General features: G+C 35.8%; 1 protein-coding gene across 1 annotated transcript; it reads right to left on the bottom strand.

The window, feature by feature from the left end:
* Positions 1-3518: 3518 nt before the first annotated feature.
* On the bottom strand, positions 3519-4171 carry LOC113308664. Its single transcript, XM_026557127.1, has one exon. It carries the CDS (start codon positions 4092-4094, stop codon positions 3744-3746), a length of 351 nt encoding a protein of 116 aa, XP_026412912.1. The 5' UTR covers positions 4095-4171; the 3' UTR covers positions 3519-3743.
* Positions 4172-24270: the final 20099 nt, after the last annotated feature.

Genomic DNA, 24270 nt, shown 5'->3' with positions numbered 1-24270 from the left:
AATACACAAGGGAAAGTATGGTTTGGGTACACATCAAGAGAGTTGTTGTAAGTGCACCGTGACGAGTGACTGAAAACACATTCCCACACCGTCACCTCTTACGTCTTTATTCCCCGTCCAACATGACGCCATGACGGTTGTTGTTTCAGTAATCTTTTTAATTTCAATTGGGGGCTTACTGTAGGGTAGACTGCAGAGTAACAGTACTTTTCAACCACTTGGACTTGGTGCCTTACGTTCTGCCAACAAAATTTAATATGCTACCCTTACCAATCAACCGAGATTTGTTCCTGTTATAATTTGATTTCCCCTGGACGGTGCTTGGTGTACCGCACTACGCCGCGATGATTATTGACCAAGTACTCCTAACTCTCAATGTTGTTTTTGCAACTCTGTGGAGGAAGATCTGAATAATTGTTGTTGCGTTGCATTTTTTCGAAGGGTCTGGGATTATTTCACATCAAAAATGAATCCAACATGGGCACATAAGCCACAGATTAACATCCACTCCGAGTCATGGCCTAGCACCAAGGGGAAGAAGATTGGAAGCAGAGTACTGCCATTTGCAATTGTTTGGGCTCTCTGAACTGAAAGGAGCAGCAGGTTAATGGCGAAGAGGAGGAGAGGAGATCATGAAATAATAATCAAGGAAACCAACAGGCTACTATACCAATGGGGATCTCTGCATAATTGGTTTAAAATTTGTTCTTTTGGGTCAATGCTTTAAAATTTGTCACTATCAGGGATTTAATCACATAAAAAGAGATAAATTATTGGTCAAGTACGTGCAGGATGAACCCAGCATACATCAAATATCTATACTCGTACTCAGTATTTAGTATGTCAAAAATACTTCTTGTATTCTGCAATACTTGGCCTAGACGAAAAACACCACCAGATTTAGCAGTGTTCATTATAGATAGGCATCAGGTCTTAACTTGCTCAGCAAAAGCACATAAGAATATAGGAAAGACTGGCATCCAGCCTTTGACATTGCAAGCATCATCTATTAAAGTATTAAACTTACATCACAAAGAAAATTTGTTCACCATAAGCATCAGTTTATTAGCATCTCAAGCATTATATATAAAACAAGCATCAACACAAGAATTTGCTAGACTAATATTATAAAATCATATGGCAGATGAATCGAGGAAGAACTGTAAAAAGCAGACATCTAATAACAAATTTAGAATCAACAAACATCAGCCGAAAAACTAGATCTAATCAAGGAACTCCGTAGACTAGGATTAACAGAATTTTCCTTCATCTGTACCGTCAGGAATGAGAGGGATTTACTCATTTACACATATTTCCTGCCTTGAAAGAACAATCAAGCGCGCCAGTGCTAGTACACACTACTTTCAAGCATTTGGCTAGGATAAGCTAAAATCGACATACTGCCATGAAAGAGAACTAGGAATACTGCTGTTACACACTAAGTTCGGGCAAGTGGGGAAACCTACATATTCTTGTAGCTTTACAAGTATGGATATAAATATCAACACTAGTTGTGGTAACAACAGTAGAAGGTACACCAGATCGAAGAATATACGATAACAATGATTGTATATTAGAAGAAATATCAGATCAAGTTTATCACCACACACGCAATATACAGTGGCTAATTGAAGATAAGCATCAAGCTGAAATGAGTTAACCACTAAATCTCCCCTCGGATGCAAATGAGGATTGTTTCTATTCTCTGGAAATATTTACAACTTAAGCCACAAATATGAATATCTATCTATCTATCTATATATATATGTATATGTGCTAAATAAATTCATAAAAAGAGCGTCTATACAAACTCTGCTTTCAAAAAATGAAGTCATCTTTTACAGATTAGCCTTGTTAATTCAGAGCAACAAATCTTCTAAAGAGGATGAAGCAATTTCACGCAGACCTATAAGCCAAAAGAGTAGGAGAACACATCTGAGAGGTTCACTATTTTGGAATGACCCTTGGTCACTCCACAGATTTACATGATAATGATGTTTAGGATTCTTCTCATATGGAGATTGCCAAGAGCTAAAATTCTAAATGAACTACAATGAGCTTACTGATGATGCCGCATAACTGAAGGATGAAATACCTGGGAGGATTCATACTTTTGTAATGAAACTTGGTCAACGGATTCACATGACGATCTAGTTTTCCACTCCTTATTTACAGATTGTCAACGGCTAAAATTACAAAAGAGCTACTTGAAAGCTCCATCTGCACAATACACTGTGACCTACAACAGTCCTACTGCTTTTCTACAATAACTAATAAGACTCTCTGCAGCTGGTAAAACAGTCACGTGCACTTCAAAAATGAAAATCAATGAGGTTACGAGCACACTGCACAGTGACATACAAGACAATCAATCATATTAACCCAAATCGGAGCAGCACAAACAACACGATGGTAAAAACAAGCAGAACTTTAGGCTATCCAACATGGCTAACTCTTAGTGTATGAAATTACTGAACAGTGCACTGGCAGAGAACAGTGTATTTAGACTTTCGACATGTAATGCCATTTTTGCTGATGTTGCTTAGTGAATGTTTAAGGGAGACTGCTTCCCGTGTCTAATGCATCCTAAAATTTAGTTGATCCAAATCAAAGCCTCCTCGGTCAGCCTGGATTCATCCCAGCACCATATAAGTTAGCCTAATTCAACTCGTAACCCCACAATTTTTAACACTTAGATGAAAAAACATACCAATATGATACAACCATCTACAGCTAGTGCGAATCGAAGTTTCCTATCTCATCATCTCTCAAAATTCTCATCCACCTCATGACCTCATTGCTACAACTCATCACTCCACATTTTTAACTTACGTTGTTAAGCATCCTACCATATCTGTAGCGATTAGTGATACCCCCAAAACGCAAGCGACTAAACATCACATGCTTTATGTGCATCTTATCTTCCCTCTCTCCTGCTATCCTATTGACACTCCCAAAGTTCCGCTTCCACCATCCTCTGTCACTAGCATATTCAATGTGTCCACCATATGGTAAAAGGGAAGTAGAAATGTATACTCCCGTGTAACCTAAAAGTCTGAAATTAGGAGCCAGCGCTCAAGATATTGAAAAGACCATATCTACAAACGTACTTCAATCAGCGAATTCCTAATCGAGACCAAAGACCATTTCACTAAGCAAACTGCATCAAAGTGGACTACAGTATGTAGTTACACACAACTTTGGCAGAACAGTAGGCTTCCAAAAGTAATCAATATGCTAAACAGGAAAAAAGAAAACTGCAATGAAAGATTTCTGCGTCAGTAATTGTGTTTTCTCAAGAGACTGCTCAAGTAAGCCTTTGACGAAACTACTCTGGGATTCACCTTCTGATCAGATTTCAATCTCACTCAAAATCAATCACGATAGGCCAATTTATCAACATAAACCCTTCATAATTTACATATAGAATACAAACAATCACACAGAATGCCGAAATTAAACATTCAAAAACAAGTAAAAATAACATACTAAAATTTTCATTTTTCTCTAAATTTTACACTAGCATTAAACATCTTCAACATTTCATTAAAAGGAAACATAAACTTAAGTTCAAGAGATGCATGATCCAACAGTCAGAAGACCTTATTTGAGAAAACAACCATTATCAACATAAAATTTTTCATGCCCAAAACTTAGGTCAATCTCAACACCTCAGCAGGAAGAAATAAAAAAAGACAACAAGAAATGGGTAAACCCTAAGATTAATTACCCATATCATAAGATCATTCAGAATCTTCAGCCGTAAGAGGGATCTGCTGGTTTTCAAGACGTTTTAGGGCTTCTTTGTGCGCCCAGGTTTCGATTGTAAGATCAGGTTTAGCATTAAGACCAACACCAAGAATTACCACAGTGAGAAAACCAGTTATGTAATAAGGAAGTTCCCAATCTTCCCACTTTCTTGACTGACCTGATTCAAGAGGAGCTTCATTAAAGAGATAACCATTTGGTCGTTCTTGGTGACCAGGAGTTGACCATCGACTCGGTCCTTCACCACCACCTCTTGTTCTAAGTGATGCTTTGATACGATTCCTGAGCATTCCAGCTCCGGTGGCAATGGATTTTGGCAATGACATTTCTGGTGGTCGAAGTTGCAGAGAGAGGGAGAGGAAATAAGGTTAGAGTTAGACTGTATGTAAATTTACGATTTGTTTTGAGAGAAATGGGTACTTATGTCATTTAAGGTTGGTTCTGGTTTCTGCACTGCCGCTATGAAGTGAACACATTTCTATATTGATATTAATTCGAGAGCATCCACTCACACTTCTATTTTCACACTATCTCACATTTTAATGTATTTTTTCTCAAAAATCATAAACGACATCGAATTTGACTGATATTTTCGGGATAGATTACTCGTGTATAGATTTACGTTCATATTAAAAATGAGCACATTCCGAAACGTAGAACACCAACATCTGCTACTTTAAAAATTAACCGTCGAAATTAACGGATTTTCAACCGTTAAAATTAAGATCGATAAATTGCGAGATTTGATATTTCAAAAATATGTTCATTTTTTATAGGGATGTGGTGCTTTGCAAGAATATTAGGATTTTTTAGGAAAAAAACGGACAAAATGTGAGTGATAGAATAACAAATTGATAAAGTGGTTTTTTTTAAGTGTTTTTGATAAAAGAAACAGATACAGTAGAGGAGAGTATTTATACAGAAATAATACAGACAGTATAACAGAAATAAACAGATTTTGTTATGACAGACAATATACTCTCTCTGACATAGACACGTATGACTCACACAGGCTCTGTCTCACACACTTTTACAGACTCTGTCTCACAGTCACCCTCAAGCTTATATTGTTGCAAACATACAAGCTTGTTGGCCAAAGATAGAAAAATAGGAAGAGACAGACCTTTAGTGAATATGTCAGCTACCTATGCTGCAGAAACAACATAGTTAATATTGATGAAACCAGAGCTCGCCAATTCTCTTATAAAGTGGTAGTCAATCTTCACATGTTTAGTTCTTGCATGAAAGACAGGTTGCAAGCTAAACTCTTTGCTGAAGTATTGTCACATTACAACTTACAAGGCTCATGTATTGAAATACTCAGTTCATCCAGCAAGAAAGAAATCCATACAACTTTAGCAGCTGCAACAGCCATTGATTTGTATTATGCTTTAGCTGATGACTTTGGAATTGTAAATTGTTTCTTTGAAGACCAAGAAACAATAGAAGACCCTAAAAAGTTGCAGAACCCTGAAGTATACCTTTTGGTGTCAGGACATCCTGCCCAGTCAGAGTCTGAGTAAGCAATGACTGAAGAAACATCACATGCAATAAATGTAATGATGAGCCAATAGTGCTCTTTCATTATCTTAAAATCCTCTTTGCTAACAAGAGATGTTCTAAAACGGGAGCATGCACGAATTGTGACACATAATTGATTGTAAAGAAAATATTTGGCCTTGTCATAGTCAAGTATTGCAATCCACCCACCATACTTTTATAACTTCTTGCATCAGTTAGTGGAACACCTGTTGAAACGGACAGTCCCGGACCATGAAGAACTGGAATGTTTGTTGTGTTACAGTGAACCTTATCAAACTTTATCAACATATCAATTGTATACTTTTTATGTGATAAAAGTACTTTCTTTGAGTCGTTTAGAAAGGTTGCTTCAATACGCTCCCAAATCTTTCATAGGATATATTTTTTGAAGAAAGGCAATTACCTGAGAAGTCAAATCAGTTGAGGAACCAACCAATATGATGTTATCAACATATAACAGGAGAATAGTCATTGAGTTGTCATGTTGATAAACAAACATGGAATGATCATAAGAGGATCTAAAAAATCCAAATTGAAATAATGTGTCACAAAATCTCTCAAACCATCCCTTGGTGCCTGTTTGAGTACATATAAGCTTTTATTCAATTTACAAACATAGTCTGGCTTGTCTGGATCTATAAATCCTTTTGGCTGCTCCATATACACATCTTCAGTAAGGAAGCCATGCAAAACAACATTGCTTACATCTAGTTGTCAGATACACCACCTCCTATAAAGGGCAATAATGAGCACGATTCTTATTGTAGTTGCTTTAACCACATGACTAAAAGTTTCCGAATAATTAATCCCATCTTTTTGAATATACTCTTTAGCCACAAGACTGGGTTTATACCTCTCTACTGTCCCATCAGCATTTAATTTGATCTTATATATATATATATTACTACCTAAGACATTATAAGGTGGATCTGGTTTAACCAAAGTCCATGTACCATTTTCCTTAAGAGTGGTATGCTCATTTTGCATAGCCTCTACAAATTTTGGATCTTTTTAAGTTGTCTTATAAGTCATAGGTTCTGAAATAGAAGTTACTAAAGTAGTATAAGCTGAGTATAGAGGATACTTGAACTGCTATGAGCAACAAAATCCTTATCCAATTGTTTTGGTTTTGAAACTCTAACCATTGATCTTGATCATAATTGTTGAATCTGTATTATTTTCAAAAACACTTGGAGCCGGTTTAGAAGAATCATTGACACAGAACTAGTGATTTGCACAACATTGTGAACGTGAGAAGTATCAGAAATATTTGGAGAAGTAGTTAAATTTTCTTTGAAAGGAAATATATTCTCATCAAAGTTGACATGGACTGATATATAAGTCTTATTTGTTATTAAGTAAAAACACTTATACCCTTTGTGAATGGGACTGTAACCCAAAAACACACACTTTGTGGATTTTGGACTTAATTTGTCTTTCCTATAAGGTTCCAGATGAGTAAAACAACAACACCCAAACTCTTTCATGAAAGCATAATATGGTAATGAATTGAATAACATTTCATAGTGAGACTTGAAATGTATAACCTTATACGGTAATCTATTAATGATATAGGTTGCATTTAAGAATGAATAATACCTGAAGGACTTAAGAAAATTTTCTTGAAATGATAGTGTGTTTCCCATTTTTGTAAGATTAACTATGTTACATCAGGATTGACTATGTTGTTTCTGCAGAGCAGGTAGCCGACATATTCACTAAAGGTCCGTCTCTCCTATTTTTCTACCTTTGGTTAACAAGCTTGTATGTTGCAGCAATATAAGCTTGAGGGGGACTGTAAGACAAAGTCGGTAAAAGTGTGTGAGACAGAGTCTGTGTGAGTCATACGTGTCTATGTCAGAGAAAGTGTATTGTATGTCAGACCAGATGTTAGAGCACTGCTTGGTCGATCTCGCAAGTGTTGCGATCTCAAGCTTTTTTGTCAAGTTTAGGTGATCAAAATTATAAGTCTTGATTTCTAGTCTACTTATAGCTATGTCTCGGATTAGGATATGATGTGTAGTTGAGATTTAGACTTCACGACATTCATCGATTGAAGACGAAGATCTACTAAGGAGAGTTTGGAAGAACTTCATCAACAAAAGGTATGTGGAGACTAAAACTTATCTATCACTCAGAAGTCTATTCTATTCTATCTCCTATTGAGACTAAGTCGTATAACTATATAGACTTTTATATTATACATATTTGATATTTCGAGCCGAGTTTATCTCGCACATCTATTTCTCGAAATATGTATTGGAAGCTTTTTGCTTTTGCTACTTTCATAATTATTCTTGACGAGTTTAGTTGGAAACAATTTATTTGTTTGAAACTAAATAATGAGTCAAAAGATGATCATGTGAAAATTTCCTTGAAACATCTTACATGATTTGTATGAGACAGTCATTTGATGTCGACTCGGAATGTTTCGTATTGATCATTCGATCACTTAAAAATTACTTATAATCTAATAGTTTGTGTGAGATAGCTATTGTCGTCTTCTAAGGATGTTTCAATGATTGAAATGGGAGTTTAGAACAATTAAACATTGTCTGGATATAGCACAGTACGCATACCAGTATGCAAACTGTTGTCGTATGATTCAGGTCCGGAAACCAAGTTTGCATACCAGTATGCAAACGGTTTTAACTGTTAAAGTCCGGGAACCAAGTATGCATACCAGTATGCGAACGGTTCTACCTGAATTAGGTCCGGAATGACAGTACGCATACCGGTTTGCGAACTGTCGGACATGACCAAAGTCCGAAACTTAGGTTTGCGTACCCACTTGCAAACTGAGTTGGTTTAAGTTCTAAAATCGGATAAGTATGATTTCATACTCATGAACAAATACATTTATATATTAAGGAATGCAATCTTTGCAAATCGTGGCTAAATGTTCATGAATTGATTCTCTTGAATCAAATCTGATTTTGCTTCAATTGTGTCTTGTATACTTTTATAAGAATATAAACAATTGAACAACTCTATGAGTAACAAAATTAGATTCATTTGATTATCATTTGATATAGAAGTGTTAGATGAATGTGGTTAATACAAAAGTGTTCATATGGCTAACTTCGGTTAATTATTGTTGAGCCAACTCAATATACACGTTTAGGTACGGTTACCTATATCTAAATGAAGATATATTTCATTTGTGTGTAACAAGCTAAGACCATCTAATGGTGGAGAAATATTGCTTTGGTTTTAAGCAAGCTTAGCTTAAATCTTAAATCAGGTTTTCATCTAACGGTGAATATTGATTGCTTTGTTTTAAAGCTACCAAACCCTGATTTGAAGACTATATAAGGGATAACTCTAGCAACTGGGAAACCTAATCCCCGCACCTCATGTGTGATGCTAGTTGCGACTAGAGTCGATTCTCCTTTAACCCGGGTTTTTCCTAAAACCATTATAGGTTAACGACTTAAAGACTTCATTGGGATTCTGAATCCAGACCCAACTATTTTCTATGCAGTTGCATGTTGTGATCTTACTTGTTCTATCATATTGAGTACTATCTTCTTTAAGATTGGCTCGAGATTTATCTCTGATAGGTAAGATATAAAAAGTAATCACAAAGCTCTTCGTCTCATTCTTTGTGATTCCATAATAACTTGTTCTACTACCATATGGTTAAGTTATTGTGAGGTGATTGATATTTCTAGGATGTTCTTCGGGTATATAAGACCAGATTATCAATTGGTTCCTGTTCACCTTGATTTATCAAAAGACGGAACAAAAATTCGCAGGTATTTCTGTGGGAGACAAATTTATCTATCAGAATAGACTTTTCTCTGGGAAACATATTTGTTTATAAAGTCTTCGACTTTGGATCGTATCAACTTTTAGTTGTGGGTGAGATCATCTAAGGGAATCAAGTGCGTAGAGTCCTATTAGGATTCAGAGGCATAAGGAACGCGATTGTACCTTAATCGGTGTGAGACTTGGTTAGGGCTCAACTACATTCCATTCTGAAGTATGGTGTTCAAATCTGGACTAGATCCCGGGGTTTTTTTGCATTTGCGGTTTCCTTGTTAACAAAACTTCTGGTGTGTGTGTGTTATTTCTTTTCCGCATTATATTTGTTTATATAATTGAAATATCACAGGTTGTGCGTAGTTCAACCAATTGGTAAATCCAACCGTTGGTTGTTGATTGAAATTGATTGACACTTGAAAATTGGTCTTTGGTACCGTTCAAGTTATTTCTCACATCAATCAGGCTCACAGATCTCTATCTGTTTGATTGCAGATTGTATTGAGAAATTGAGATATAACTATTAGATATATTTCCTTGATTGAGTCTTACTGTCTAGTTGATTATCTTGGAATTATATTGGAGTTAGGCCATACAGATTGTTGAACGAAATATTGGGTGTGGTTGTTAGACCCCCGCTTTTTCAATTTGTATCAGAGCAGGCAAACACGTTAAAGACCTCATAAGTCTGTGTTTGTATCAATCTGACTCTATGGAAGAAGCGTTATCTCTATAAACGTACCGCCAGTCTTCGATGGCTCGAATTACTTATGGTGGAAAATTGTTATGCGTGCCTTTCTTCAAACATGTGATTTTAAATCATGGGTTTATGTTGTTAATGGCTATAATCCTCCACTGGTTACAGTAAACGGTGTAACAGTTGCAAAGGATATTGGTAAGTATGAGCCTAACGAGATTTTCGCTGCAAAGCAAAATTATGACGGCTTAAATGCATCATACATGCCATTGCCCCAGATCTTCAGCACCATGTGTCTACTTGTTCTCGGTTTAAAAATGCTTGGGATATCTTAAAAATCGTATTTGAAGGGAATACCTCTGAAAAGGAAGCTAGGCTTCAAAACCTAAATTCTGATTGGGAAAACCTTCGTATGGCTGATGAAGATTCATTTGATGGGTTTAATCACAAAGTGTCTGAAATTGTCAGATATGGTTTTATCTTTTGCATTAGGTAAGACTATTCTTGAACAGGACGTTGTGATGGAAATTCTCAGATCGTTACCAGCTAAATACGATTCTAAGAAACATGTCATCGTTGAAGGAAATAACCTTGAAACACTTTCCAGAAACTCACTCATCTAAGAGTTCTTGATCGTGATCAGAACATAGTGAGAACTTTCGCGTTCAATGTTGTGAACAACACAAGTAATTCTCCTCACTTGTCTTGGCTGATGAATGTTGTCCAAATCATATTAATCCTGACAGGTCATTGATTTTACAAAAGATCAAGGATATTGTGAGAAGAATCAAAAGATCTGAGGAACATCTCTCTCTCTCTCTGATGCTTCAGATGATCCAATATAAGAAAAATCATATCAGTTGGTCAATTCGCGTACTTCCGAAGTTTGCACAGAAATTTCTGCTCTCACAACAAAAACTTCTACTAACTCAAATTATGATTCAGAATGCGAGTCTGACACTGAGGTTTTTGAATTCTTGGACAAAAATGAAGAAATTCACCAAGAAAATCTTCAACTGAAGATGACGTTGGAGAAACTTGAATCATCATTCCAGGTGAAAAATCTTGAGATTGACTGTCTTAACGATAAATTAACCAGAACCCTGTCTCTAAAATAAAAAGAGATTAATACTCTTAAGGGTGACCTGCAAAGGTTATCTGGAAGCTCTGACAAGATTTCAGCAATGTTATTTAGTCAGAAGTCTTTTGGAAACACAAATGGTTTAGGGTTCAAAAGCAAGAATGTGAGCACAAACAACTCTTTTGTTCCGGCCGGTTCTGGAATAATGGATGCTAAAGTTGTGATAAATAGGAGTCAAATCAGCAAAACGAAAATTCGTCCTTGAATTGTTTGTTTTGTGGAAATGCGAATCATGTTCAAAATAAGTGTTGGAAATTCAAGAAGAACAACAAACGGATTGCCAAACTTCAGAATGACATGCAAAGGATGAATTTGGCTTTGGGTAACCAACAGGGAACTCCTGAAGACAAAAAGGAGTCTAAGAGAACCAGAGTCATACGAGGTAAGAAGTGTGTTTATACAACAAACCTTGATAAGTCACCATGTGACACAAGATGTGAGCATTCTGCTCACTCAATCACTGTCTAATTATAGTGATGTATGCATCCTCATTATTAACTTGAGAATATGAGGATTGCATCAAGTTTGCTCAAGTCTTGTATAATTTTTAATTACTTATCCTCGATTGTTTAAGTTTATATAAGTTAAGATTTTCAATTGAATATTTTTTTATCAAAAATAGTTAATGGATCGTGAACCGTGAAGACCTTTTCAAAGTTCTTTAGGGTTTACTTATCTGGTGATCTATTTATATTCATTTGTGATCAAAATGCTATTCACTCTTTTTCTTTGAAATATACAGTATCATGGCTCCTGTAACTAGAGGTACCACAAAATGGGATGCAGTAAAAGCAGTTAATGTGTATCTTTGTGAAGAAATCCAATCCTCAATGAAGAAAAAGAAGATGTCTACAAATGATGAAAAAGGTTCCTCCTCTAATTTTTTTTTATCTATTTGTCAAAATGATAATAAATTTAGGGCTATGGTAAAGGATTTCATCAGCAAAAGAAACGATTTAAAATCTCAAATCATGTTTTCTTTGGAAAAAGATAGCTCACTATGAACAAATGTTATCTCTGACAAAGAACACCTTGTGTGAACTGAAAAGAGAACTTAGTGAGTTAACTGATATTTCTGTAGATCTGGAGGAATTAAATGATCCCATAATCAATGGGTTCTTCGATAATGAGAAGGAATTCTCAGTAGATGCTCTGAGAAAGCTCTGCAATGTCTAGGAAACTTCTTATGAGAATTTATTCTTGTGTTTTAAGAAGGATAACTAGGATTTGGAATATCAAATATTGTGATTACACATAGCTATTTCCAACGATTTTCATCTTACAATGTTTTAGATTTATTTATTTAAATTCTAAGTTATTTGGAAGATGATTTTGTAGTATTAATCTTTATGGTTTTATATATTGTAAAAATATTATGGGATATGTGTGTTTACGTCCGTGAATTATGATTATCTCATATGTCAAAAGTTAAGTATATTATGTCTTTATGAAAATATTGATAAAAAATAAAATGAACTTTTGAGTATTCCGCAGTATTGATCTTTCCCTAATCCACTTCTATGTGAAAGTACTGTATGGCTCCGTAAGTTTTCTTATGTTGAGCATTTCCGATTAAATTAATCATTAAGATTCTCTTGTGGTTAATTTATTCGAGTTTTCTGGATACAAATTCATGTTTCATGCGATTTGTTAATGTCCAAAGAAATCCTTCTTTTCTCGTAAAAGTAATTAAGGTCGCTCATTTTGTTCTTTCGGGAATGACATTTTATGGGGGGAAGTTCTTAACTGAACTTGTGCTTAATTGTCATATATTTGTGGGGAGTGCGGCTGTGAAATATTGAAGGAGTTATCTTGTATCTTTATAAACTCTTTGATGAATACACTAAGTTTTGATTATGTGAAATCATCGAAACAAAGTTGATATGTTCTCTTTTAGTCATGAATAATCTCTTTGAGAATTTCATTATGATCCCGCTAGTTTTTGTACTTTTGCCAATTTATATTGACAAAAAGGGGGAGAATTATTTTGTAGTTCGCACTACATATGGTTTACGGATCATTATGTAAGGGGGAGTGGTTTTCATTGTGAGACGAAGTATTGACTAAGGGGGAGTGATACATATCACCATAGTATAATTGTCAAAGTTGTGATACAAGTGAACTTTGATGCTTTGTAATAATACTATGACACTATATAACAATAATTGAACGTTTGTTTTCTTATTCTTATGGCTACGGATCTTCAAGAACATTGATGCTGAGTTGAACACGTTCTGAATCACTGGAGTACTTGGAGTGACGAAGAATTCATGGAATGTTGAAGAACCAAGGAAATCAAGCATGATGGATGAGAAGCTAAAAAGTTTATTTTATTTTGTAATCCATATGTATTGATAGTTTTGTCACTAAAATTGACAAAGAGGGAGATTATTAGAGCACTGCTCGGTCGAACTCGCAAGCGTTGCTATCTCAAGCTTGTTATTCAAGTTTAGGTGATCAAAACTATCAGTCCTGATTTTTAGTCTACTTATAGCTACGTCTCGGATTAGGATAGAATGTGTAATTGAGATTTAGACTTCACGGCGTTCATCGATTGAAGATGAAAATCTACTAAGGAGAGCTTGGAGGAACTTCATCAATAAAAGGTATGTGGAGACTAAAACTTATCTATCACTCAGAAGTCTATTGTATTCTATCTTCTATTGATACTAAGTCGTATAGCTATATAGACTTTTACATTATACACATTAGATATTTCGAGCCGAGTTTATCTCACATATCTATTCGACATCAATAAGAAATATGTGTTGGAAGATTTTTGCTTTAGATACGTTCATCATTATTCTTGACGAGTTTAGTTGGAAACAATTTATTTATTGGAAACTAAATAATGAGTCAAAAGATGATCATGTGATAATTGCTTTCCTTGAAACATCTTACATGATTTGTGTGACATAGTCATTTGATGTCGATCAGAATGTTTCGTATTGATCATTCTATCACTTGAAAATTATTTATAATCTAATAGTTTGTGTGAGACAACTATTGTCGTCTTCTAAGGATGTTTCAATGATTGATATGGGAGTTTAGAACAATTAACCATTGTCTGGATATATCACAATATGCATACCAGTATGCAAACTATTGTAGTATGATTCAGGTCCGGACACCAAGTTTGCATACAAGTATATGCAAACGGTTTTAACTTTTAAAGTCCGGGAACCAAGTATGCATACCATTATGCGAACGGTTCTACTTGAATTAGGTCCGGAATGACAGTATGCATACCGGTTTGCGAACTGTCGGACATGACCAAAGTCCAGAACTTAGGTTTGCGTACCCGCTTGCAAACTGAGTTGGTTTAAGTTCTAAAATCGGTTATTTATGATTTCATACTCATGAACAAATACATTTATATATTAAGGAATGCAATCTTTGCAAACCGTGGCTGAATATTCATGAATTGATTCTCTTAAATCAAATCCGATTTTGCTTCAATTGTGTCTTGTATACTTCTATGAGAATATAAACAATTGAACAACTATATGAGTAACACAATTATATTCATTTGATTATCATTTGATATAGAAGTGTTAGATTAATGTGGTTAATACAAAAGTGTTCATATGGCTAACTTCGGTTAACTATTGTTGAGCCAACTCAATATACACGTTTAGGTACGGTTACCCATATCTAAATGAAGGTATATTTCATTTGTGTGTAACAAGCTAAGACCATCTAACGGTGGAGAGATATTTCTTTGGTTATAAGCAAATTTAGCTTGAATCTTAAATCAGGTTTTCATCTAACGATGAATATTGATTGCTTTATTTTAAAGCTGTCAAACCCCTATTTGAAGACTATATAAGGGAGAACTCTAGCAAGTGGAAAACCTAATCCCCACACCTCCTGGGTGATATTAGTTGCGACTAGAGTCGATTCTCCTTTAACCTAGGTTTTTCCTAAAACCATTATAGGTTAACGACTTAAAGACTTTATTGAGATTCTGAAGTCAGACCCAACTATTTTCTATGTTGTTGTGTGTTCTGATCTTACTTGTTTTATCGTATTGAGTACTATCTAGTCTAAGATTGGCTCGAGATTTATCTCCGATAGGTAAGATATAAAAAGTAATCACAAAGCTCTTCGTCTCATTCTTTGTGATTTCACAATAACTTGTTCTACTACCATATAGTTAAGTTATTGTGAGGTGATTGATATTTCTAGGCTGTTCTTCGGGAATATAAGACTGTATTATCAACTGGTTCATGTTCACCTTGATTTATCAAAAGACGGAACAGAAACTTCGTAGGTATTTCTGTGGGAGACAGATTTATCTATCAGAATAGACTATTATGTGGGAGACAGATTTTTTTATAAAGTCTTCGACTTTGGGTCGTAGCAACTTGAAAAGACGAGGGTACCCAAATATACCTCAATCTAAAACTTTTCCACCTATACGTCCTTTCTCCGAAAGTGATTGTATATGGACTGAGTCGAGACAATACAACTAATCGGTTCACACTTCGTTTGATCGTCTATGGATACAAGATCGAGACAGTACGACAACAAGATAACTTGTGTGATTGACTATGGATACAAGATCGAGACAATACAACAACGAAGTATGTTTAATTGATAATAGGTTCGAACTTAACCAAACACAACAGGATTGCTATCAAGTAAATAGGAATTAACGTTTGTGTATTTTACTTCTAATTATAATAAAAACAATTATAATTGCGGAAATAGAAAAGTAAAACACACAGCAAGATTTTGTTAACGAGGAAACCACAAATGCAGAAAAATCCCGGGACCTTGTACAGAATTGAATACTCTCAGGATTAAGCCTCTATACAAAATCTAAACCAACTTCGTATAGTTGGACCAAGCAACTAAACCTATAGTTCACCTAGTTCCGTCTGTATCCCTGCGCCTCCAACTTGTAATAAGTCACGCACTTGGAACAATTCTTTTGGTTCGTATTCCAAATAGTAAAGGACAACAAATCTGTTTGGTAACAACTCTTTTCAAACAAGTAATATGAGTTTGACAAAAGGCTCTTCCGTTTATCCCAATAAACTCCTTTGTCAGGTTCTTAGATCTATCTTTTCAACAACTACCAAAGTAATTGTTAAGATTATGCAATCAATAGTTTTAATCACCAGGAAACGTATTGATGCTGATCTACTCAACAAACATAAACCGATTATAGTTGGATCCTCAGCCGATCAAGTTTTGTGCACACCAAATATTATGAACCCAAATCAGAAATCTTATTCGTCTTCAAATATTTTTAGATCTTCAATAAACACCTGCACACAATCAACTTGAATCTCTTGTGATCAATCACACACAGAACGGAGTCTGTTAACAATGGATTGTCACAAGACGTCTTTAGATCTATAAACAGTCTAAAGATCCCCGTCGAAACTTCGATCTAGTTTGAGTGAATCTTATATCAGAAGAGAATATTCTCAAGCATAAAAAAACTAGGTGCAATCAAAGTTCTACAACCCTTAGTCAATCAAATCAATCGAAAACTAATAATAAACTGAAATTATCTAGTTTCCCACCAACGGTACTCGTAAAGCTTCCCAATCCCAAAGAAGTCTTTAAAACGAGCGGTCATAAGAGATTTCGCCTAATTAGGGTACTTTCTTCTCCGAATAGACGGCTCCACCAGTAACAACATAACAAGGTAGTTTTGCTGGCTCTGAGGATTAGTTTGCTTGAAATGTAAACTTCAATATTTATAGACCAAGGAAGTTTGGACACCAAGGAATTTCCAAAACTGAAAATATTCTCAAGATATGCAATATATTACCAAATTCGGTTTCCATAATTCCTGGAAATGCTTTGTCCAAATATTGATCAAAATCTTATTAGAAAATCTCCAACTAGTAAATGCACATTACTAATTTTTATTTTCTAAATATATGCATTTTATTTGCTAGAAATTAAAAGCATATAAAACTAAAAACCTTAATTAAAAGATTCTCAATTTATTTCGATCCGAGATTCTCCTTTAGCTATTAAGGAATATCTTTGAACAATAAAAGATAAGAGTTACTGCACATGTTCAAAGTATACCGACATCTTTACTTAGTAAATCCTCTTTCATATTTACTATCTTGGAACCGATTTGGCACACTTCCAAAACGAGTTTAGAATTGGTTCATCTGACTTCCAAGAACTATGTGATTGATTATCCTATCAAATCACCAAACATAGGTTTCACGGTTCTATCAAAACAAGTTTCGGTTCTACCTCCTTGTGGGAACTAGAATTAGTCACGCTAGTTACCAAAACTTGGTTGACTAGGTACTAGGATCGGTTCCCACATATGTATGGTATCTAACTTGTATTTGATGCACATGTCCATATGATCGTTCCCAATAACTAAAAACGTGTTGCACATGTTCATAGGATCGGTTCCCAATATCTAGAAACTTGTTGCACCTCTTACAAGGATCGATTCCTCTTTTGTGATCGGTTGCACCTCTTACTAGGATCGGTTCCCCAATGTCTAGAGTTGGTCATACCAAATACACTAAATCGATCATACCATCTCAGGTGATTACTTAAGATCGGTTTCACTAATAAAAGTCATACCAATACAAAAGTCAGGCATTGTGAATAGTTTTACCAAGATACATAAACAAGTTATGAGCGTTATACTAAACACACATATTGGTAATCCAAAGATATGCAATGAATAACAATACCAATAAGCCTAACGATTTCCCTTTCCATTCACAAAACAAGTTCATGAATGTACTTCCTTTAAACGAATGTAAAACATTGTTTCCTAGGATGAAATCTTCACCTCATACCTATACATAATCACAATAGCATTCAAACGATTATGTCGATGTCTTATATGCGAAGTTCAAAAGATAGACGTTATACTTCGTATTGCAATTCCTTAATACTATGTCTAACTAGAGTATAATCATTCATAGCTTCGCAGTTATGTTTTTAATATGCACGACTTGAAAGATACGTTAGGAATGAAACAGTTCAAGTCAAATATTACTAACCTCAAGAGGAAGGATGATGTCGTCGTTGTAGCTCTTTACTTCTTCATATTCTTCAAGTCTTCACGTAATACTTGTAAGTCTCATATCCTAGTAACTTTCTAGCTAACCTATACGAAGTTGACTCTAGTAAATAATCAAGCGACTCTTTAAATGAGTTTTGGTTCACTAAAATATGACCACCAAACTTGACATACCAACGCTTGGTGGGTTTAACCGAGCTATGTTGTAACACAACTCTTAGTTGTGGGTGAGATCAGATAAGAGAATCAAGTGCGTCGAGTCATGCTGGGATTCAGATGCATAAGGTAGGGTTGCCCATGGATCGGTTTTCTACCCGAACCGAACTGGTCCAAACCGACAAAAGAAACCAGAAAACCAGAGGCTGAAAAATCCAAAAACCAAGAAATCCCAAAACCGAAAAAACCTATCCTAGGTGGTTGGTTTTGGTTTGATGTCACAAAAGAACCAAAAACCCAAAGAAACCAAACAAAAAAAAACGAGAGTTAGAACCAAAAAAACCGACAAAAAACATAATAATCTATAGTGAACTTTCCATCATAGTATAATATATATACATTTCAACGAGTATATCCATAAATAAAGAAATTATAATTAAAAATATATCTAATATTAAATTATATATGTATAGTATATATGATTTTAATGGCTATACCCATAAATAAAGAGATTATACGTCAAAATATATTTAACTTTGAGATTTGCTTTATAATTTTGATTTACGAGTTAAAAATGAAAAGTCTATTAAAAAAACCAAAAAATCCAGAAAACCAAAAAAAATCGATAGAACGATTCTGGTTTCTAATATTCAGAACCGAGCATGGTTTGGTTTGGTTTTTGGTTTCTTATGAGAGATATTTGTTTGGTCCTTGGATTTGGCAGAAAACCAAACCAAACCGAACCATGGGCAGCCCTAGCGTAAGGAACGCGACTGTACCTTAATCGGTGTGAGACTTGGTTATGACTCAACTATATTCCAGTCTGAAGTTAACTTGTAGTAGGCTAGTGACTGTAGCGGCTTAATACAGTGTGGTGTTCAAATCTGGACTAGGTCCCGCGGTTTTTCTGCATTGCGGTTTCCTCGTTAATAAAACTTCTGGTGTCTGTGTTATTTATTTTCCGCATTATATTTGTTTATATAACTGAAATATCACTGGTTGTGCGTAGTTCAATCAATTGGTAAATCCAAACTTTGGTTGTTGATTGAAATTGATTGACACTTGAACATTGGTCTTTGGTGCCGTTCAAGTTATTTCTCATATCAATCAGGCTCACAGATCTCTATCTATTCGATTGCAAATTGTATTGAGAAATTGAGATATAACTCTTGGACATATTTCCTTGATTGAGTTTGACTGTCTAGTTGATTCTCTTGGAATTATATTGGAGTTAGTCCATACAGATTGCCGAACGAAATATTGGGTGTGGTTGTTAGACCCCCGCTTTTTCACCAGAATATGTCCAATTTTGTTATGTTGTATGTATTATTTCTGTATAAATACTCTCTGCTATTATATTTATTTATTTAATCAAAAACACTTAATAAAAGATCACTTTATCAAGGAATAACAAATATATTTCAATTATATAAACAAATATAATGCGGAAAAGAAATAACACAGACATCAGAAATTTTGTTAACGAGGAAACCACAAATGCAGAAAAACCCCGGGACCTAGTCCATATTTGAACATCACACTGTATCGAGCCGCTACAGATACTAGCCTACTCCAAGTTAACTTTGGTCTGGAATGTAGTTGAGCCCTAACCAATCTCACACTGATCAAGGTACAGTCGCGTTCCTTACGCCTCTAGAACCACGCCAGATTCTGCGCACTTGATTCCCTTAGCTGATCTCACTCACAACTAAGAGTTTCTACGACCCAAAGTCGAAGACTTGATAAACCAATTTGTCTCACACAGAAAAGTCTATTGAATAGATAAATCTATCTCCCACAGATATACCTATGAGTTTTGTTCTGTCTTTTGATAAATCAAGGTGAACAGGAACCAATTGATACACCGGACTTATATTCCCGAAGAACAACCTAGTAATATCAATCACCTCACAATAATCTTAATCGTATGGTACCGTAACAAGATATTGTGGAATCACAAACGATGAGACGAAGATGTTTGTGACTACTTTTTATCTTGCCTATCGGAGATTAAATCTCGAGAAAATTGATAGGTGTCCTAAACACCTTAATATTTATCTATTGTTTATGCTTTCTTTGCTACTTTTCTTGTAAATTATGTATCTTATGTTTGCTTTTGAGCATCATAGGTATTTTGGAGTCATTAAGAGCAAAAGAAGGAGAAATCATTCATTTAAAGCGAAAGTAGCAAGAAGGCCAGTTCACATGCGATATTTGGAGCGAGCTAGGTTGTGCAAGAAAAGCCATGCTCAGAAAAGTAGGCTGTCGGTTATCTGAAACCGACAGGCCAAACAATTTAAGGTGGCCCCTATCCAGTAATATGTGGTGCCAATATAAATGTTCAATACTACCTTAATCCTGAAATTGAGAGTTTCTCTCAATCATTTGCTTGAAATTCAGAGAGGAAAGGGTGCGGCTGTTGTCTGAGACAGGGGCAGTGGTGAGCATCTGATGTTAAAATTCAGAGACGAGAGTGGAGATCGATTGGGTTCAATGGAAGAATTCGTGAAGATTCAGATGGAGAAATTTAGGGTTCGAATGAGTTGAAATGAAGGGGGTTTTGAGCTGATAGTTGCAGCTGATGAAGATGATGGTTTTGTGATCGATTCATAAAGTTTCTGGATATGGCAGAGGTTCAGTTAGGGTTGGATGGTCGATTGAGAGATATTGAGGTGGTTTCTGCTGATTAATTTCATCGGAAGTGAAGAACAGTTGAGATGATACTGAGTTAGGGTTTGCTGCTAAGGAGAGGGATGTGATGAAGCAAAAAATGAATATACAAAGATGGGTTTGTGTTGGTGTTCTTGCAGATGAAGATTACAAGGGTTGCTGTTCATTTCATGGATGGAGGAGATGTTGGTGATTTTGAGGATCGATGGATGGAAGAGAAGATCTCTTTGTCAGTTTAATGAGTTTGAGAGATGTTCACAGTTCAGGAACATGAAGAATTAGGGTTTGAACTTGGAGGAAATCGATGGTGCTGTTGAACCGAGAAGTGGAATTGAAGCTGTGATGAACTGAGATGAATTCAGTGGATTAATGGGTTTGTTGGTTGTGATAAATTAATGGGTTCGGATCGATTTGATGGTATTTTGTGGCAGAGATGAGATGAATCTGTGTGGCTTCGTATCAGACGAGGTTTAAACATCAACGAGATTACATGGAAGCTGTGAAGGTCGGGTTTGAGTCGAATTTGAGAAGCTAACAGGGAACTGTGGATGATTTTATGGGAATAGGCTGGAGTTTGATGTTGATGCTGTGTGTGTTTGTCTGGCTAAGATGGAAGAGATGAGCAATTAAGTTGCAGGCTGAGGGTATGTTGGTGGTGGTTATGAACTGGAGCTGATACTCTATAGTAGTAATAATAGAGGATGGAGGAATTGATCCTGGTGGTGCTGTTGGTTGGATGAAGAGGAATGGAGAGCAACATCGAAGATGAGATGAAGAGTTGCAGGTGTGAATTGCAGTGGTAGTGATGCTGTGTCTAGAAAGCTGAATAATGGGTAAATCTGTAAAGAGAATGGTCAGGGATTGCTGCTGAAGTTGCAGTTAGCCTGCAATGGGTTCTTGGTAGTAGCTGAGATGTACTGTGATTGTTGTGCTGGCAAGAAACTACAGCTGCAGGTGTTGAGTCTGTTAATGTTGGTTTGCAGTGGAGCAAGAAGCTGCAGGGATGGGTTACAGACTGGTGGTGGCATTGAGATGCTGCTGATAAGAGAATGGAAGCTGAGAAGGGATGGCAGAGTGTTGTGTTGGCTGGTATTGCTGGATCGGATTGCAGAACAGGGAGCTGATGCTGGTTGAATTGCAGGTGGTGTATGAGGATTTTGGATTGTGGCCTGAACTATGAACTGGAATGGGATTGAGTATGAGATACAGGTGCAAGACAAGATTGAGCTGCAGTTCAAGTGGTTGCAGTTGATGATATTGAATTACAAACAGTGGCTCGTGTTGGATATGGAGACTTTAAAGTGATGTTGCTGGTGAGGTTTTGAACTGAGCAAGGATTACAGTCAAGAGCTAAATGTGTTGTGTTTTGTTGGTGGAACAGATGCAGTTACAGAGCCTGAGGTGCAGCTGTTGAGAACTTGAATGGTGCATTGGCTAGGAGATGGTACTGCAGCTGAACAACAAGAATTGGCATGAATTGTCAATACAATGAAGTATGGCCTGAGCTGTGAAATAAGAATGCAGATACGCTGCGGAAACGCGGCAAGAATGGCAAGCCGGTGAGCATAGGCCGGGATGTCGGATTTCGGAAGTTAAAGTATGAATCATAATGTTTCAGTGAACCGTGAAGGGGGTATGAGTCGGATGCAAGAATCGGCAGCGGGACATATGAGCTACGAGTCACGCTTTTTGGCACGTTTTCGCAAGAACAAGGAATCACCTTAAGTGGTTCTTTAGTAAATGTGTGGACTGCAGAGAAGCAGAATTGAGCTACTGGAAGTGTAGAATTACCTGATGATAGTTTCTGATCACTCAGGTGGCCAGAGTCAGTTTCCCGGTGACCGGATTTCAGCAATGATAACCGGAAACCGGCGATGACGTTAGCAATCCGACGAACCAGTTTTGGACCCAGAAATTCCAGAGAAGATGTTCTCACACATGGGCTTGGTGGACCAATTGGAGATGGGTTTTCGAGAAGACCTAAATTATAAAAGAGTGTCCTTTTGGAATGGGAGAAGCATATAAATAGAAAAGTTTTTCTATAAACCTAGATATCTCCAGATCTCCATTGAGGAGGCTTCTACTTTTGTTTCTAGGGTTTCACATGATAGTTCTTCTTTGCTTTCTATGAGGATTTCCATAAACACAAGTAGTTGATTTTGTCATTGGTTAAAGATGTAGTTGGATTTTGCAACCAAGTTATGATTTTTATGAATTAGTTTTCTCTCAATAGTATCGTTTGATTTCTACTGCGTATAATAATTGCATGATTGATGTATTGCAATATGATTGAATGTTTGTTTGGTTAAGTCTAGAATTGATTGAACTCACATCCATATCTATAGCTAATTTAGGGTTCATCATCGAGCGATAACCTTGAATACGAGTAGCATGATATGATTACAGTTTGTAGTGATACACTCTTGTAATCACATGTAGAAATTGACCTTTGTTTGCGCATGACAATTGCATTGATTAGCCTATTTCTTAAACTTAATGCTCCTAGGAATTGAACTTAATTAGCGCAAGGCGTTAGGTTATTCTTTAGGTAAAATTCACATTCGCAGCTCTAATGTGTTTGTTGATGAACTTAGGAAATTGACGGAGTATTCTTGAAAAATAAGGTGTTCTAGGGCTTTTGATGATAGCGAGATTAAATACGAATTTTATTCATACATTCAAAAACTTGTTTACAGTTGAAGATGAAACCTTTACCCAATATTTCACATCCTTGATTTGCGTGTTTACTTTTTATTGTTTTGCTTTAATCTTATTTTAGTTTATAAAAATCAGAAAATCCCCCCATTGTTTTATATAGGGAACCGAAACATATTGACAACCTAAGTTCTCTCTGTGGGAACGATCCTTTCTTGCCCTTGCTATATTTTATATTTTGAGTAGTGAGAAAGTAATTTATTTTTGACGCATACGACAGCGATCAAAAATCTTAAAGAATATAGTACTCAATCACGATAGAAAACAGAAAGATTAGAACACGCAACTACAGAAAAAATAGTTGGGTCTGGCTTCACAATCCCAATGAAGTCTTTTAGTCGTTAACCTACAGGGTTTTGGAGAAAACCTAAGGTTAAAGAATAATCGACTCTAGTCGCAACTAGTATCACACAGGAGGTGTGGGGATTAGGTTTCCCAGTTGCTAGAGTTCTCCCTTATATAGTCTTCAAATCAGGATTTGCAATCAATGTTACCTTGATAACAAAGCATTCAATATTCACCGTTAGATGAAAACCTGATTAGACTCAAGCTAATATCTTTCAACCGTTAGATCGAACTTAGCTTGTTACACACAAATGAAAAGTGACTTCATTTAGATATGAGTAACCGTAACTAAACGTGTACACCTAGTTGGATCAATAATAGTTAACCGAAGTTAGTCATATGAACACTTTCATATCAACCTTGTTCATCTTAACCATAACTAGTTCAAATGATTCAAATGTAACTAGTTCTAGAGTTGTTCAATTGTTTATATTCTCATAAAAGTAT

Source organism: Papaver somniferum, chromosome 9, assembly GCF_003573695.1.
Source record: "Papaver somniferum cultivar HN1 chromosome 9, ASM357369v1, whole genome shotgun sequence".
In the NCBI taxonomy this organism is placed as follows: Eukaryota; Viridiplantae; Streptophyta; class Magnoliopsida; order Ranunculales; family Papaveraceae; genus Papaver; species Papaver somniferum.
This window is presented reverse-complemented; position numbering and strand designations above follow the sequence as displayed.